General features: G+C 37.7%; 1 protein-coding gene across 1 annotated transcript in view; it reads left to right on the forward strand.

The window, feature by feature from the left end:
- Positions 1–1,825: 1,825 nt before the first annotated feature.
- LOC102862676 (lengsin-like) overlaps positions 1,826–19,624 on the forward strand; it is a gene marked incomplete at its 5' end in the record, with an annotated part of 25,334 nt that continues 7,535 nt past the window's right edge. Inside the window, 4 exons of the mRNA XM_006902785.1 lie at positions 1,826–1,834; positions 4,229–4,361; positions 6,075–6,272; positions 15,612–15,778. Of these exons, the coding sequence (XP_006902847.1) occupies positions 1,826–1,834; positions 4,229–4,361; positions 6,075–6,272; positions 15,612–15,778 (507 nt within the window). The remainder of the gene's footprint in view (positions 1,835–4,228; positions 4,362–6,074; positions 6,273–15,611; positions 15,779–19,624) is intronic.

A 19,624-nucleotide genomic window follows, 5' to 3' on the forward strand; every position in this document is an offset into this window, starting at 1 on the left:
AAATTATATTGAGGATATAGAATAAATGCAATTACACTATGACTGTAAATTAATGTTTACACAAATGTAGTTGATTGGTTAAATAAAAATTAATTAGTTTGTTAATCTTGACTCAAATAACAATAAATATTGTTAAAAAGATACTTGCTATGTCTATTGATGGTTATATTAGAGTCTCAGATGAGATTATCAAGGGTACTAAAGTACTTGCTTCTTAGAAAGGTAAAGAGAACAAAATCTCAAGATCTTGGTTAAAAAACAAAAACATGTTTAACTCGCTTCTCTGTAGTAAGAACTGACTCATAATGGACCTGACAGTGGGTTTTCAGGAGGATGTAAATCATATAGGAGAAGGTTGCCCATTTTTCTCACACAGAACTGTCACAGAACATTTGAACATGCAGATTTTACAGAAATACTCTTACTGTGACTAAAGAGCATGCAAGATAAAAGAGCACACAATTACTCTATTGGTTGTGTATAAATCAAGAATCAAATAATTTTATCTTAACTATTATAACTTTGTCTATACTCTGATATTAATTTATAGCCAAGTTTGGGTCAATAAACAAAATAAAAACAGAACTAAAGAAAAAATTTTAAAAATCCCACAAAATGAAAACAGAACTAAATCCATTATGTGTTAAAAAAAAAAAAAGAAGTTTCTACTTTGAACTCAGAAGTACATACTAAACTTAGTTCTTGAGTTTTTGTTTGTGAAAATATCTGGTTAGATTTAGGTGAGTTGCCTTTGTTATATACTAAGGAAACTTCCCTGCCTGGTATGGTTTATATGAAGGAGGGCAAACACTATATAAATGAACTTTTCTAAGGGCTTGGGCCTCTGATTTTTAGGAAGCAGTGTTGTTTTGGAAATATGAAGAATTAAGTAAACTACATCTTCTGATTACAGTTTTGTGGCCTTGGACAAGCTATTCTGGGTTTCACTTTACTCATTTGTAAACAAATATTCTAATACCTTGAGGATTATACCAAGAAAATATACCCAATATAAAAGTACTCAACTTTACCATGTTGACATTCAACTGTTTATACAAATGTAGCTTTCTTTTGGCTTAAATTTTGAAGCTAGAAGGGACATTAGTGTTTATATTTCCAACTCATTAAACACATATATTTTAACATATGTTGTTGCTATATGCAATTGAGTCACCTGTGATCCATAGCGACCCTATATACAACAGCTCTGAACATGCCTTGTCCTGAGCGAGTCTCACTAATCCTGACACACCAACTCCCATTGCCCCAGTTACTGTTTCAATCCATCTCATCCAGGGTCTTCCCCTCTTGCACTGTCCTTCCACCCTTCTGAGCGTGATGCCCTTCTCCAAGGACTAGTCTCTCCTGGCCATGAGCCCAAAGTATATGAAACAGAGCTTCAAAATCCTAGCCTCCAAGGAGAGACTTGGTTTAACTCTCTCCAAGACAGACCTATTTGTTTTCTTGGCAGTCCATTGTTTGTTCAAGATTCTTCTCCAGCACCAGAGTTCAAAGGGATCCATTCTTCCTTAGTGATTGTCCAGCTCTCTGATGCATAGCAAGTAATCATGAAAACCATGGCCTGGATTAGACTGACACTGTTGTTTTTCAATACTCTGGAGAGGTCGCTAACAGCAGATTTTGCCAATGCAATTCATCTTTGGATTTCCCGACTGCTGGTGATAAAAGTACTTAAACTGTAATTGTTAACAACCTCGATATCCTCTCCCTCTATCCTGGAGCTGCCATTCAGCTCAGTGGTGAGAGTCTTTCTCTTCTTTATATTGAACTTCAATCCCTATTGAAGACTAGGTTTCTTGACCTTCTGCAACAAGCACTTCAGATCCTCTTCAGTTTGAGCAAGCAAGGTGTGTCATCTGCATAACGTAGGTTGTTGATGAGTCTTCTTCAAATCCTGATGCTACATTCCTCTTTATAAAGCCCTGCTTCCTAAATGATCTGTTCTGCATATAGATTGAAAAGGTGTGGAGACAGGATGCATCCCTGATGCACTCCTTTCCTGATTTTGAACCATGGAGTGTTTCTCTGCTCTGTTCTGAGAACTGCTTCCTGATTCAAGTATAGGTTTTGCGTTGCACAATCAAGTGTTCAGGCTACACCTCTCTGAAGACATACCTGTTCATTCGTTTGGCAGTTCATGGATATTGAGTTCTATTATCCAACACCTAGACCTTGGAAAAATAAAATAATGCTTGGAAAAGTTGAGGGTCAGTAAAACAGAGAAAAATCCTTAATAACGTGTATTGACAGGGTGATGGCAACGGTCTTAAGCATGGTGGACATTGTGAGGATGGAGCAAGATAGGGCCAAGTTTCTATTAGTTTTTCACAGGGTTGCTATGAGTGATAGCCAACTGTTGTTGCTCCTATCATTTGTTGTGGATTTGAAATGGACTCATTATTGACCCACCAGCAGGTTTGAGGAGGCTGTGACTAACACACAAGGAGATTGCCCACCTTTCTTTCTCAAAGCAGCAGATAGTTCTGAACCACGTGCCTTTGAGTTGGCAGTGCAACTTTTTACTACTAAGCTACCAGAACTCCTCAAAGCCAATGAGATGGCACCTAAAAAAAAAAACCAACCCCACAATAATATGTATAAAACTAAGACAAATGTTAGGTTGGTCATTTTTTAATATATATTTAGATAACTGGTCATATTTATAACTTCCTAAGCAATTTAATGACCAAATTTATTCTCTCAGAGTTCAGATACATCAGAGAGATTTCTATTTCTGCTGACTCTAGGGAAAGATCCTTTTCATCTATCTTACCCTGAGTCAAGGAGTTTTTTGGTACAGTGACATAGGTCCAAAGAAGTCCCTTTCCTCCTAGCTTTCCTTTCTTGATGTTAAGTGAATCATCTCTATTTTTTACTTTCTCCTTTTATCTCTTGTAAGATAAAGAGTGGTATATAATGTCCCAGGGAAACTTCCCTTATATGGGGTCAGATTTGTAATCTGATTAATCGTGTATCATTCTACCATAATCTCTTTATAACTGACAGGCTAATAAGATAAAGAACATATAATGGAGGAGGATTTTATCATTACATTACTGCCAAAGCAGTAAGAATCACAGTAAGTTTAAACTGACATATAAATTTAGGGAGACAATTCATGACAATTATGAAATACTTTATTCTTTGAAATATGCATTTGTTAATATTATAACATTATATAATTACATATAAATATATTAAAAGGAAAACTTACTCTCTTTTCCTCTTTTAGTTTTCAGAGGTAATTAGCACAGTGTTCCCTGGAAAGTTATTGGATATGTATTTATTCAACCTGTCCCCAGATGTGAAATCTCTCCAAAACTGAAAAAGACAATAGCAATATTTTAGAACTGACAAATGTAAAAGCATTTTAAATATAAACTTTGCCCTGACCTTTCACTTTTACTCATCCATCAAGCCATCATGAAGGGTTTGCAAAAAAAACCTTAACAAGCCAATGTCAGCCTTTGTGTCCTGGGATTGCAGAGGACATTCTGCAGCTGCTAGTGCTGAGACATCTGACCCTGTCCTGGCCCTGTCTCACTGTACAGCTTCCTGCAGGGAACAGCCTCTGACAGGACTACATTCCTATAGAGGTTGATAGGTTTATTGTAGAAGTTATGTTATTTTGACTTAAAATGAATGTCTAGATTTCCCAACCTATAAAAATCTTTGTATATAACATTTCACACAAGAGCACAGATATACATTTTTAAAAAATTATTGATATGAAGCAAAGAAGAGAATATAATTTTGGGGTTACTTATGCTTCTGATCATAAGGTTAGAGATCCTAAAACACAAAAAAGGTAAAAATCATGAGAAGAGGATTTCTTAGCTTGAGATAGACTTTTTTTTAGGATTACTGAGATAAATAATATATCTAGAATGAAAAAAAAGGATTAAAAATCTTGGCTAGTTGAATAAAAATCTTACTTTTAAAAATGATATTTTAGGTGTACATTTCAAAGGAAATACAGAAAAATCTGACCTGTCAGCCGAATGTTGAGCTTTTAATCTTGAGTTATTCAAGTGGATGTAGATATGTTTCTTTATATCATTCTCTATAATGAGAATGTTTATCTCGTTATAGCCACTTCCTATGCTCATTTTAAAATTTGGCTGTCCTATTGACATGCTTTCCTGGCATTCGAATCTAGTCACATGCATGGTTGGTTGCTTGGTTTTATGTTTGTTAATTATTTTAGGACACAACAAGAAATGAAGATAATGAGACTGAAGCTTACAGGATGAATAAATTAAGAAGGACAAGAAAGAAGGTCAATAAACCATTCATTTCTTCAACTGAAGTGGGGGAAATGGATCTATCTGTCTCAGAAGGTATCTTAGCTACCATAATTCCTTGAAAATGACAAACTATTTGGTTTTTCTTTACACTTTTTTCCCCTACATGTACGGGATAAAAGGTGGGGAATATAATATTAGCACTGCCAGTTGCCATTGGAGCCTATTCTTAAAGGAGCTGGACAAGGATGATATTAATAAAATAGAAGAGAAATCAGGAATAAGAAGCAATAGGAAGAGGATTACATTTCTAATCTGAGCATGAGTACAAAGATTGTTTCAGGATAACTGCTTTCTAAATTGCAGGTTCTTTCAGTCATAAGAGTTACAAAATGAGAAACCAGGATTTTATGAAAATTCTATGTTTAATGAGAGAGAGAGAGAGAGAGACGGAGAGAACCTTTGCAAAGAAGATGTGGGGGCATTTTTGCTACGTGTTCAATGTCTCTCCAAACTAAGAGCAGGGCAGATTTTTTAAAACTCTGGAGTGGAAAAAGAGCATCATGTTCATTCATGAGCTGCTGTTATGTGCTGTTGGATCCAGTACAACTTGAGACCCCATAGCTCTGAACCCTGTCCTAATCTGCACCACCCTTATCATCTCCAATATTCCTGAGCCCATTGCTGCAGTCACTGTATCAATTAATCTCGTTGAGTCTTCTCTTTATATGACCTTCCACTTTTTCTAGCCTGATATCCTTTTCCAAGGAATAGCAACATGTTCAAAGAATGAGAGGAGATGGGTTTCAGGGCCTAGCCTATTTGCAGAAAATACGATTATGTTCACTTATGGAAGGAGGTAAGATTTTAGATATGACCCAAAGAGGAGAATTTATGATAATTGGGTGCATGTCCAATGGGTCAAGTACCTGAGTTTAAATCTCAGCTCAGCATGTGTCTTCTAACAAGCAAAGTTTTTGAGCATGCTTTGACAGTCTAATTGGCTTGGGCTGATTTGCTATTGGTCCTAGTTTCTATAGAAACCTGAATTTTATCATCTGCTAAGGTCGGCAAACAGAAGTTAGCACTGTATATTGTTCTAGACTAAATAGCAGAATGCCAGGAGGGGTTGAGGATTATTCCGACTATGATCTCTAGTTTACTATTTCAAGATCTTTACTGAAACTTTGAAAGAGGATCATAAAGGTGAGGAACAAGTCTCCCCACTGCTTTATGGAGTTTTAACTAGATTCCAGTAGATAGAGAGACAGTGCTAAAACTAGGTGTTCATTTGGACAATGGAGTCAATCTTAAAAATGCTGGTATATTGAGATTGTTGTTTTGTGCCATCAAGTTAGAACTGACCTCACAGCTGACCCTCTGGCATAATTTCAGAGCAAATTGCATGGGAGGATATTGTCCATCCTCTTTTAGAACTGTTGGTGGATTCAATTTGTGTGCCTGTGTGACTATAGGGCAGCTTCTTAGGGTAGTAAACTTGCCCATTGTAAATTCTCTGTGGATAATACCACAGGTAAAAGTAGACTGTCTCAATCTATCTCAATTTCTGGAGAAATGGGATTAGGTCTGTTGGAGATGATGAGATTGGCTCAGGATAGGGAGGGTTAAGAGTTAATGTACATAGGCTTTTTATGAGTCCCAGACAACTTGATGGTACATAACAACAACAGCAGCAATGTAGACCACTCCCATTCACTTTTTCTGGAGTATTGTTTTGTATATCATGATAAAAGACTGTTGAGACAATGGTAACCGGCGTTAACAATTCTTTTCTCTTCCTTACTACAGAGAGAATAAGCAAACAAATGATGTGTAACAAACTGGGAAATGCAAGCAAATCAGCCCAGGGACCTGGCTCTGCTGAGTCTGATCAGCCTCATGATGACAGAAATTCCAAGGAGCAGATTATAGTGATAAAACCATCACTTCTTAAAACAACAGTCAGCCCTCCTGACAGTGAATTTAACCTGAATTCTAGCCATCCTGGTAAAGATGGTAAGGAATTTGACTGGTGTTTGGTTCTAGTCATTAAACAAAAATTGCTTATCAAGAGATAATAAAGTGAGAAATGCTGAGCTGGGAGTCACAATACTTAAAAGAATCCTTTTATCTATTATTTACAAAGTGTCCATAATTCTTTACCCATTAGGCTGTTCATCTGGAAAACAGAGGTTGAAGAGTGTAGTTCCCCATGTCTTTTCTAAAAATGAAATTAGTGTTATTTTAAGTTCTTGGATTGTTGGTAGTGATAATTTTCTTTGATAAAGAGTGGAAGCTAGTTAGACAATTATTGGTTTATAAACTCCACAATGAAAGAGCAGAACAAACATGTTTTGGACAGATAGATATGTAGCAATGATCAAAGAACCCTGGCGATATTAAGTGGTTAAGAGCTTGACTACTAACCAGATAGATGGCAGTTCTAAAACTATCACCTTGAGAGAAACAGAACAGATTGGCACCCATAAAGGTGTACAGCCTAGAAAACCCTATGAAGCATTCTATTCTGTCCTATAATGTTACTATGAGTCAGAATTGACTCAACAGAACACAATAATATAAAGTAAGTAGAAGGTGGGAAGCAAATGCTGTTAGGGCTCCATTTTTATCAGTTTCCTGTGGCTGCTTCAACAAATACCAAACATTTAGTGCTTAAAACAATACACGCTTATGATTTCAAAGCTCTGTATGTCAGAAGTCCAGGTTGATGTGGCTGGTTTCTCTGCTTGAGGTTTAACACAGCTAAAAAAAAATATTGGCTGGCAGGGCTCTTATCTGGAGACTCCAGGTGGCAATCAGCTTCCAAACTGGCTCCTTTGCTTGTAAGATTTCGATTCCTATTTCCCTGTTCTTTGTCAACTAAAGTTACCTTTAACTTCCAGATGGTTCTCTTCAGGACTTTATGTCAGAGCCAGAAAGGCTGGGATCTTTCTCAAATTTGGAATCTTCCTGAATTCTTCTGCTGTATTTCATTCCTGCTTATAACAAAACAAAACAAAACAACACAAAACTAAACCCCATTGCCTTTGAATTACATCTGAGTTTTGAAGGCTGCAATCTTAATGGGAACAGGCTGCTACACCTTTCTCCCAAGGGGTGGCCTTTTGGTTAGACCTCAAGACATAACCTGCTTTGCCAAGTGGGCTCCTTCTTCTGCCTCCAAGAAGGGTGAATTTTCTGCTTTTAAGGCTCACCTGCACAATTTCCTTTAATTCGTTTGAATTTCAAAACCTTAATTACATTTGGAAAGTCCCTTTGGGCATGTAATTTACCATATTAACAGGTTTCTGGGATTAGGGAGAGGAGCCCTGAAGGCACAGTAGTTAAATAATTTGACTGCTGGATCTGGTTGGCTCTGGATACAGTATGGTTCAGAGCCATTGTTTATAGGGATTCTTATAGGTTGTAGTCAGCTGGAAGGCACATAACAACAGATCTGGTAGTCATGATAAGGAGTTGCATCCAAATGCACATAGTTCAAATTCACCAGGTCATCTGTCAGGTAATGATGTATATAACCTCTTACTGTGTAGTTTTCACTCTCTGGAAGCCCACTGGAGGGTCAGTTGTGAGTTGGTTCAGACTCAATAACAGAACATAAAAACAACCACCAAAATGTTGGTAATTCAATCCCATGGGAGAAAGATGTAGTTGGCAGTCAGCTTCCCTAAAGAATGTATTGCTTTGGGAAATTCTTATCAGTCCTACAAGGTCATTCACTATGAGTTAGAATTAACTTGATCTCCCCCTCTACACCCCACTCCCCCCTACCCCACCCCCACCCCACTTAAGGCAATTCTTTATTACAATTAGTACAAACATTGCATTGCAACTTGAACTCCAGGAAAGATTCTAAGAAAACCAAAAATTTCATTTTGACAGGGATTATGATGAGAAAATAAGCAAAGACAATGAACTGCTTATCTGTTGAAGTACAGCAAGCTGTCAGCTCTTCTTGTTGTTAGGTATTCTTGAATAAGTTAAGCTCCTTGAATTCAGTTAATGAAACACTACTTGGTCCTGTATCATCCTCACAGTTATTGCTGCGTTTGAGACTACTGTTATGGCCTCCATTTCAATCCATCTTTTTGAGGATCTTCCTCTCCTTTTACTTACCTTAAACTTTACCACCAAGATGTCCTTCTGCGTGACCGGTTCGACCTGATAATACATCCAAAGTACACAAGATGTAGTCTCACTATCCCTACTTCAAAGGGTCTGGCTGCACTTCAAGGCAGATCTAATCAATCTTCTGGCAGTGTATGGCATCTTGTTGTTGTTGTTGTGTTCCTTTGAGTCAGCACCAATCCATAGCTGACCCTTCAGTGAGTTTTCAGAGGCAGAAGATTGCGTGGGAGATTGCCCATCCTTCTCCCATGGTGGAGCTGGTGGATTCAAATTGTGTGCCTTCAGGATTGCAGCACAGCTTCTTGCCACTTGGCCACCAGTGCTCCCAGTGTTTGGTATAGTCAATATTTTTCACAGTATCATAACTCAAATGCATAAATAATTCCTAATCTAGTGTTCAGCTCTTTCCAATGGATGTAAGGTGATTGAAAATGCATGGCTTGTGTTTGGTATAACTTGATCTTAATAGAAAAAAAATATATTGTTTTTTAGAGTCAACTTGATCTTGATGACAGTGTTTTGTTTTGGTTTTTATGGGGGGATTAGGAGAGGTGGGTTGGTAGTGCAGTGGCTAAAGTTCTATGCTGTTGACCCATGTGCCACTCGATGGGGGAAAGGTGTGGCAGTGTACATCCCTAAAATTTACAGCCATGGAAACCCTATGGGGCAGTTCCGCTCTGTCTATATTGCTAGCATATAGCTTTGAATCAGAACCAAGTCAGAGCTGATCATTGACTACTTTTTCAGAGGTTGCAAATAACATGGGATTTGAACCATCTGCCTTTGAGTTGGAAGCATAGCTCCTTAAACACTAATCCAGCAATACTCTCTGTGTTCTGTCTATAGAGTTGCAGTAAATCAGAGCCAACTCAGTATCAGTGGACTTCATTTGATTCCATAGAGGCCAAGAAGATAATATAATGAGTGAGATGGCCTGGGTATAAGAAAACAGGGAGTGATGCTATTGTGAGAAACAAACACAGGGATTGGCAAACTACAGCCCATGGACCAAATCTAGATCTGCTGAACTATATTTGGGAATGTATATTTTTTATTGTCTATGTCTACTTTCATGCTACAATGGTAGAGTTGAGAAGTTGTGACAGAGACCATCTAGTTCATAAGGTAGGACCTCTCCAGAGTATGGAAGAGCAATGATATCAGTCTAGAGACTAAGGTGCACCTGATATAGGCCAAGGTCTTTGCAATTACTTGCTATGCATGAGAAAACGGTGCAATAACTAAGGATAATAGAAGACGAATCAATGCCTTTGAGTAGCGGTGTATTGAATGTACAATGTACTGCTAAGAGAACAAACGGGCTTGTTCTGGAGAGGGTGAAACCACATGGCTCCTTGTTGCCAAGGATTTTGAAGCTCCATCTGACCTATTTTGGCCATGTTGCAAAGAGGGACCAGTCCTTAGAGAGGGTCATCATGCTTGGGTGGGTGGAAGGATAGTGTGAGAAAGGAAGATCCTGAATGAGATGGATTGATTCTATGACTGGGATAATGGGGGTAGATGTGTCAGAGATGATGCAATTGGCTCAGGATAGAGCAGAGTTCAGAGCTGTTATACATAGGAGTCAACTCAACAACACAACATAGAAAAAAAAATTGTCAATTTGTCACCTAGAGGATAGATGTCCCATCCAAGGGTAGTTTCGATACTGGTTGCTAAATATCAATCTACTATTGAACATTTAATTACTGAATCAGCTTGGTTAGTTCATACATTTTCTCTGTTACTCAATAGTGAAATGAGTTCTTTATGAGCCCTAAACCACCACTAGGTTGCCATAATACCAGCAAGGTATTATGATGGAAGGGTTTCATTCAGATAAGACAGAATAGGGAAAGGCTTGACTATCTGCTTGAGAAAATTAACCAATAAAAAGCCTATTAATCACAACAGCATTGTCTGACAATTTGATTTGAGCATATCATTTCAACTCTAATCTCAAATAGGGAGCTTTGGTGGCCTCGTGAGTGGGAAATAATTGAACATGGTTATTTTGCCACCTGGGCTTTTTAACACTGCTTAGACTAACTTGATGTGGCCAGAGAGTGGGGTTGGGGAGTCACATCCACCAACAGCAATTCCTCCCAGAAGCCTACTCAAGCTCCCTGGAAAGGAGTGTGTGGGACCCTTCCAGGTGTGTGATAAGCTGAATTACACCGTGTGAATTACATGGTGGAGTGTCAATTGCATGTTTCCCTTTTCAAACTCTTAGTTCTGAAAGCCCAATTGCCTACTTAAATCTGCTTTTTATATATAACCGTGGCTTGTTCTCTGTAACTAAAACATTTTCTCATTGTCACTTAACATGGACATTTCCCCAGGTTTTTTTAGTCACTATGAAGTTTTAAGTCTGTTTTTACCCCTAAGCATCAGTGTAGTAAAACTTTCTTTGTAAGAGCACATTGTTTTAGTTTATAAGTCATCTGAGGGGATTGGAAAGCAGAGCATCTCTCAGGAACCGCACCGTAAGAAAAACAAATGAGCCCCTGAACTGGCAATTATCTGTCTGCTATTTATCATGTGCAACTGGGACGGGCTGACCATAAGGTTTAATTGTAACTAACAAGTATGATTTATTTGAAGAAAAGAAATTCAGACAATGATGCAGCAAGATTAGTTGGCATGTCAAAAATGAAATTAGATTAGATAGGGTTCTCACATTTAGCGAAAGAATCATATTTTCAAATGAAATATTGACACAGCTATGTACCAAAATATCTGATGCCAATATTTGATTATACTTGTTAATTGGAATAAAATTAATGGCAGTGGGTTTGGGCCTTGTATGTCAGAGAAAGTCAAATCATACAGGATGTATTCAGTCATTCACACACTTTTTATTGGGTGGCTATTTCAATTGCTTCTTGTATATCTGAACATTAAACAGTAAGAATGACAAAAGAAGAATTAATTTTTTAAGTTGTGGTGTTGGATAAGAGTACTTAATATCCTGTGGTGTGCTAAAAGAACAACCAAAACATCTGTCATGGAGAAATTACAATCAGAGTGCTCTTTGGAGGCAAGAATGGTGAAACATCATCTCACTTACTTAGATCATACTGTCAGGAGTGAGAGTATCGTGCTGGGAGAGATGAAGGGTCAGAGAAAGAGTAGCAGACTCTCAACCAGAAGGATTGGTACTGTCACTGTAAAATGCACTGGAACATGTCAGAGATTGTGAAGATGGCACAGGATAGGGCAAGATTATTCATAGGATCCTACCAGTCATAGTGAACCTGATGGTACATCACCACATGATACACCTGCAGTGCTACAGGTACCGGGGATACTGCTACAAGTAAAGTTAAGCCCCTGCTCTGCTGAAGCTGAGCCCAGCTGAGGGGTGGCAGACAGAAAGCATGCACTTATACAACATGGGAAGTGGAGATAAGGACTCTGAAGAAAATGAAACTAGAATGATGGATTCACTGATCATAGTGTAATGTGGTGATTTGAAAGTAAATCGGGGATTGCAATGCCAGATTTCATAGAATAATCCAGGTGATGATCTTTTCTTTTTTTCGGCACTGCCTGCCATGTGAAATGAACACATCCCTGTATTTGATTCCATGCTTACCATCTTTCATTCATCTATTCAATAGAATATAAGCCCTGAGATCATAGGACTTTTTCTTTACAATTTTTATTTTATATTGATTTGCTTACTATCCTTCATCCATACCGTGTTTCATATGATCGTTCCCATTCATTATGGTTTATATATGGGGCTTTTACTGACTGCTTCCTAGATATCTGTCCTGTGTAAATAGTGTATAATAATGAAAAAAGAAAAATCTCCAGAGGATGGATGTGGATGGATATTTTTACTATACTAAATATTAAATATTTATTACAGGTGATTTAGAAAATGCAGATAAGCAAAAGAATTACTAATATTACCTATCATCCTCTTATTGCATAATCAATAAGATGCTTGCATTTTTCATGTTCCTAATACGTGTATAGCTTAGATATAATTGCTTAGTGTGTTTACAGTATTGATTATCTGAAAAGGATAATATTTTAAAATCCATTTTCACATTCAACACCCTTGCCAGTAGCAGTAGACATGTTGCAATGAGAAATTCAGCTGTTAGAGACCTCTACAAAGTGGTAAGGTGCATAAGGTGCAATGAGGTCAGACTATGCCTGATTCAATCAATTGCTATTCCTCTGAGAGTCGGACAATGAATATGGATGACAAAGAATTTTTGCCTTTGAGGTTTGGTGCTGGAGAAGAGTACTGACTATTCCAGGAGAATATTCCATGGACTGGAAAGAGGACAAATAAATACATCTTGGAGAAAGTACAACAAGAGGCAAGCATGGTGAAGCTTTGTCACATGCTTTGGACATGTTAGGAAAGGCTTTCCTTAGAAAGGGAAATCATTCTTGAGAAGGTGGAGGGTCAGTGGAAGAAAGACCCTCAACGACATTCATTGACACAGTGACACCAGGAAAGGGCTCAAATATATCAGAGATAATGAGGACAGTACAAGAGAAGACAGAGTTCAGATCTGTTGTTCATAGGGTTGCTTTAAGTTATACTCAATTCAATGGCACATAACAACATTTGTCTTGAGTAAGATGTTCTAGTAGGGCTGTGTGGCCTACTAGTGAGAAACTGCACTGCAATCCCAAAGACATACGGTTTGAGACCATCAGCCACTCTGTGGGAGAAAGATGGACAATCTCTTCCCATGCTGTAACTGCCTCTGAAAACCCACCAGAGGGTCAGCTCTGGGTCAGTTCTAACTCTACAGTACACAACAACAATAACAACAACAGAGCAGTGCACAGCATGTTCCAAAATACGATTCCAATGTTAACATTCCAAAATGTTAAACAAAATATTTTAGGTTTTTAGCTACTCAAGTCTATGAGCTACTCCATGGAAGAAAAATGAGCAGCCTCCTCTAGTTGAGATTTACAGCTCAGCAACCCCATGAGTCAGATTAAGTTTGTTGGCAGTTAATTTACTCACTTTGAAAGGAGAGTTCTGGCTGTGTAGTAGTTAAAGCTCTCAGACCCAAGGTCATCAGCTCACACCCACAAGCTGCTCCCCAGTAGAAAGATGAGGCAGTCTGCTTCCATAATGATTGACAGCTTTGGGAACCCTGTGAGTTAGTTCTGTTCTCTCCTATAAAAAGTTGCTATAAGGATGTACTTCATAGTTGTGGATTTGGTTTTGTTTTTCATTCATCTTCAGTTGGAAATACAGCAAGTGCTAATTTAGTATGAATCATTATAATTGCTACAGTTTAATTGTTGCTATAAAGCCTCGGGACCCTGAGGGTAGCCGAATGTATCAACGGCAGGACATTATCTCCAATATTTGGATAGGTGGAACTAGTAATTTGTTTTCTTCATGTTTCAAGTGTTTAAAATCTAATTAATCTATGTTTTTGACTGTCAATCTTTATGCTAATTTTAAAAGCTTTATTATATCCTGGAAAAGGATACTTAGATATAATTTAAAAATTAGAGCTTCTCAGCATCAGAGTGATATGACTGATGAATATTCAGATACAGACATTAACACATTACCAATTACTAGGACTAGTGTAATTGTGTTCACTTTATGCGTTTAAGTAGTATTCAAACTGTGTTGACTGCCTGCCTCACATTGTTAACCAACTTGCTTGATCCTAATAACAATCCTGTATTTCAGATAATATTATGTTGACGGGAAAGCTGAGGCTTGACTGGATAACACATTTGCAGGGGCAACTCTGGACTGAAAGAGAGGTCAATGGGTTCTAGTATTTGAGCTGAACCACCTAATTTGGTGCCTTTCCTAAGAGTTTAGACACTTAACCCTTAAATAATTGTACTTTGTATAAAATTCTTACATATGTTTTAGAAATATTCATTCATTTTATAGTAATAAGCCTCTAGCCAGGAGTGCAGAGGTCTATATTAGTTTCTGACAATAGGCTGAAAGTATGGCATAGAATTCTTCATTGTTTGTGTGAGACTCGAGTTAATAATTTGGTTAAAATAGATGACTTTTCTCCAAGATCTTTTCTATCTCTAAAGTTTTAGAATATTTTTCATTATTTCTTGAAAACATTTTCTTTCCAATTTGATGTTTGAATATGTAGTCTAGATTTTTTATTTCTCTCATTCTGGTTCTTGAAAACATTGTTGCTTGCTTTTATAAACTAATTTAAAATTTGACTGATACAGATATCTTAGATTCAGGTACCATTAGAAAGAAATAAGTCCGTTTTGATAAAAAATAATAATAAGAGAAAACCCACAGGAAATAAGTAAAGATGAGAAAATAGATTTATCTTCAATATGTGAACTTTTAATTATGGCATTGCCAGTCAATTAAATAAACTAAAAGTCTTTTCAATTATAAAACTTAGAGGAATCAATTTCTACTCTATTGTCTTTCCAAAGCTGTATATTTTTATGTGAGGAAACTTCCCACCCATCTCCCACTGAGTGGCTGGTGAATTTGAACCACTGACCTTCAGTCTGATCTATTCTGCATTTCAGGACCAAGGCCCCTTTTCAGCTATAGTAATCTATGTAGGGATTTATTCAGTGTCAGTGCTGTTCAGTTACAATATATTTTAATTTCCATAAGAAAACTTTAAGTCTTCACACATAATATTATAATCACTGTTAAGATACTCATAACACTAACAAACAGTGTTAACTGCCAGCTAACATAAGTAATAATTTCTTAGGCTGTTTACTGACTAAGTTCTTGGATAAAAGGTAAAAGAAATGTAAGAATGGTTAAAATCTCCAACTCTAAGTTAATGACATAATGACTATGTGATGCTTTTATTAGTAACCATGATGTCTAATTCACTGCCTCCATTTTTTGTTTTGTTTTGTTTTTGTTTTTTAGGAGTTCCGTTTTTTTTGTTTTTGTTTTTTAGGAGTCCCATAGTGTCAAAATGTACACGCGCTTGGCCACTAGCTTAAAGGTTGCTGGTTTGAGTCTACTCAGAGATCCTGGGAAAGAAAGATAGGCCCAGTGACCTACTTCTGAAAAATAAGCCATTAAATGCTCTACAAATTATCCTTTTCCTCTGATACAAATGGGGTCACTATGAAGCTGAATCTATTGATAGCAACTGTTCCCCATTACCCTAACCTCTCTGGCTTTTCAAGTCAGCAAGATCCAGTGACGTAGAATCATTCTTTATTTTACAGATCACACAAGGGACAACACTCAATTTTCCACCCTACCTCCACTCTCCTCTAGAATGAAGCACATTAAGCAAGAGATGACAAGAAATCACCTCCAGTTTGTGCGTTTTGAAGCATCAGACCTCCATGGCGTGTCCAGGTCTAGGAGTATCCCAGCTCACTTTTTCCAAGTGAGTTTTACACGTACAATTATGATTGAATGTAATTTCATGATCATTAGCAAGCAAATAGTCCTTATTACTCTTTCTTATTTTCTTGTAATCTATATAGCAATTCAAGCTGAAAACCAATAATTTATTTTACTTCTTTCCTTGTCCCATGCCAAATGCATTATTGCTCCCTGAGGAGCTGAACATATACTCTCAGCTCCCAAACAGCAATTCCTTTACCCAATAGAAATACAAAACTAATTAAGACTGGTAATTTCAGTCCTTCTGCCTTGAATGATTTCCCTCCACAGAATTATCTTTTCCTCCTTACTGCAATTATGAAGATTATATTTTATTTGACATGAGAAAATTGCAAGAGAAGACCCAAGAGCAAATATAAAAAGGAAAAAAAATTAAATAGAAAAAAAATTCCTAGATAAAAGCATATCTCTTTCAGCTACTAGTTCTGATAAGAAAAGACTCTATTGTTATTGCATAACTTAATGAATAATATTACATTCTTGAAAATTATAATATTGAGAAATAGTGTATTTCTAGGTAAGATTAAATTTTTAAGTTTATGTCATATAATGACTGATTTGTTATTTCTTAAATCCTATCAACATTTAAATAAAGGAATACCAGTCAGTACTAAATAACAATATTAAGCATTTTATAATTTAAGAAGACAAAGATTCTCACCACTGGACCAATTAGCAGCATCAGGATGGACGGTAAGGAGATGGAGATTGTTAACAACTTTAGTCAGCTTGGCTCCACAGTCAACACTCTTGGCACCAGTAGCCAGGAAATCAAAAAACGTATTGCGATGGGAAAGTCTGCTGTTAGGGACCTCTCCAAAGTACTGAAGAGCAACGGTGTCACTCTGGAGACTAAGGTGCGCCTGATACAGGCCATGGTCTTTGCAATCACTTGTTATGCATCAGAGAGTTGGACAATGACTAAGGATGATAGAAGGAGAATTGATGCCATTGAGCAGTGGTGCTGGAGAAGAGTAGGGAATGTACCATGGACTGCCAAGAAAACAAACAGATTCATCCTGGAGAGGGCAAAACCAGGAGACAAGGATTCTGAGGCTTCATTTGACATACTTTGGACATGTTTTAAGGAGGGAGAGAGGTCCTTAGAGAGGGACATCATGCTTGGGAAGGTGGAGGGACGGTGCAGAAGGGGAAGACCCTCTATGAGGTGGATTGATTCAGTGACTGGGGTAATCGGGATGGGTGTGTCAGAGGCAGTGAGATTGGCACAGGATATAGCAGAGTTTAAGGATGTTGTACATAGGGTCGCTGTGAGTCGCAGGTGATTCGACGGCACATAACAACAACAACAACAACAACATAAATCACAATAATATAAACATATGGTTTTTTACCCATTAGCTTTATTTTAGTTATACCTGGGCATCTTAACAATACTTTGAAAGAATTATAATACATTTAAGTTTAGCTTAGGAAATTATGTGTATTTGTTTACAGATATTGTTTTCTCTCCATCTATCCAGGGAAAATGTTAGCTTATTTTTTATGACAAAATTTTATATTTTGCGATGAATATGTGAAAAATGTAATTCACAAAAATATCTTTCAATTAATAACAAAATAAATGAGGATTTTAGGTGTTTACTAGAGACTTCAATATAAAACTCTGTGCCATTTAGTTAGGTTTTATCAATACAAATACTGTTATTTCATAATAGTATAACAAGGGACCTTGATGGCAGTGGTTAAAATTTTCAGTGACTAAGTGAAAGACTAACAGTTCACCCCTAGCCCCCATTACTTATTGGGTGAAAGGTGTATATTGGTTTATAGCCCTTGTTTATGCATAAGCAAAACCTTCATGGGACTTTGCTTCTTGGTTTAGAGTTTTAAGGTCCTGGTTTCACAAGATATATATTAATTAGTTAATTGATATAATAGCAAGGCTTTTGACTGTGTGGATCACAACAAGCTATGGCTGACTCTGAGAAGAATGGGAATCCCAGAACATTTGATTGTGCTAATGCAAAACCTGGACTTGGACCAAGAGGCAGTCATCAGAATAGAGCAAGGAGACACTACATGGTTCAAAATCAAGAAAGGGGTCAGTCAGGGATATATTTTGTCTCCATACCTTTTCCATCTGTATGCAGAACAGATCATCCAAAATGCGGGGCTGTACGAGGAGGAATGTGGGGTCAGAATTGGTGGAAGAATCATCAACAACTTGCATTATGCAGATGACACAACCCTGTTTGCTGAAACTGAGGAGGACTTGGAGCGCTTGCTGCAGAATGTCAAGGACTGCAGACTTCAATATCGATTGAAGCTCAACATAAAGAAAACAAAGATTCTCACCACTGGGCCTATTGGCAGCATCAGTATGGATGGTGAAGAGATTGAGATAGTTGACAGTTTTAGTTTACTTGGGTCCACAGTCAACACTCTTAGTAACAGCAGCCAGGAAATAAAGAGATGAATTGCATTGGGAAAGTCAACTGTGAGGGACCTCTCTAGAGTACTGGAGAGCAAGGACGTCAGGCTGGAGATTAAGGTACACCTGATCCAGGCTATAGTCTTTGCAGTTACGAACTATGCTTTGGAGAATTGGATAGTGAATAGGGATGATAGAAAGAGAATTGATGCCTTTGAACTGTGGTGCTGGAGAAGAGTTTTGAATATACCAAGGACTGCTAGGAGAACAAACAGGTTTGCCTTGGAGAGGGTGAAGCCAGAATGCTCCTGGGAGTCAAGGATTCTAAAGCTTTGTCTGACATACTTTGAGCACGTTGCAAGTCCTTGAGAGACCAGTCCTTGGAGAGGGACATCATGTTTGGGAGAGTTTGGGAGAGTGGCGGGGCAGTGCAGGAGAGGAAGACCTTCGATGAGATGGATCGATTCGTGAGTGGAGTGGTGGAAATGAAAGAGTGTTTGAGACAGTGAGGTTGGCACAGGATAGAGCAGTGTTTAGGGCTCTTGTACACAGGATCACTATGAGTCGCAAGCAACTCGATGGCACATAACAACAACAACAACATACTTAATACTTTTGTCCTACTTTTTAGTTCAATAGTTATTACTTAGAGTCTTGCAAAGCTTGGAGGCAGCCCTCTAAGTCATAACAATTGTTTCTATTTGTCTGGAACTACAAAGGAAGAAAGAGAGTAGAAGAGGAGGAAATATAGAATGTGTGACTAATTGACTCAATGAACAACTGCTTTCTTTGCCAGGAGACTTGAAGAACAGGATGGTACCCAACAAGCATAACTTAATGCTCTGATCAAAGATTCTATTTAAATATCTCAATGAAATGGGTGGAATACTTGGAACAGAATTTCAAATTTTCATGGACTCCAGACATCCTGGAGCCATGAAGAATGAAGGAAATTCTGAAGCTGTTATCCTGAGATAATCTTTAAATACATGTTTGTTTTATTTTTTCTTAAATACAACAATTGCTAAGAATAACTAGTGAAAAAAAGTTTTTCTTAGAATTATGCTCTTTTAAGTCTTAGGTAGATGAAATCAAGATGACAACTGTCATTTGAAAGATCTGACGGGAAACTTAGGATCCAGTGAATTTATGTTAAGTCGGGAGAATAACTCAGAAAACAGGATGAGAATGGTTACACAGTTTAAAGAAAGTAATCAGCATCAAACATACATGTTGTTGTTGTTGTTGTGGTGTGCCGTTGAGTCACCTGCGACTCATAGAGACCCTATGTACAACAACCCTAAACTCTGCTCAGTCCTGTGCCAATCGCACCGTCTCTGACACTCCCATTCCAATTATCCCAGTCACTGAATCAATCCACCTCATAGAGAGCCTTCCTCTCCTGGGCTGTCCCTCCACCCTACCAAGCAT

Source organism: Elephantulus edwardii, unplaced genomic scaffold (assembly GCF_000299155.1).
Source record: "Elephantulus edwardii isolate Elephantulus edwardi_28Jun2011 unplaced genomic scaffold, EleEdw1.0 scaffold00450, whole genome shotgun sequence".
NCBI lineage: Eukaryota > Metazoa > Chordata > Mammalia > Macroscelidea > Macroscelididae > Elephantulus > Elephantulus edwardii.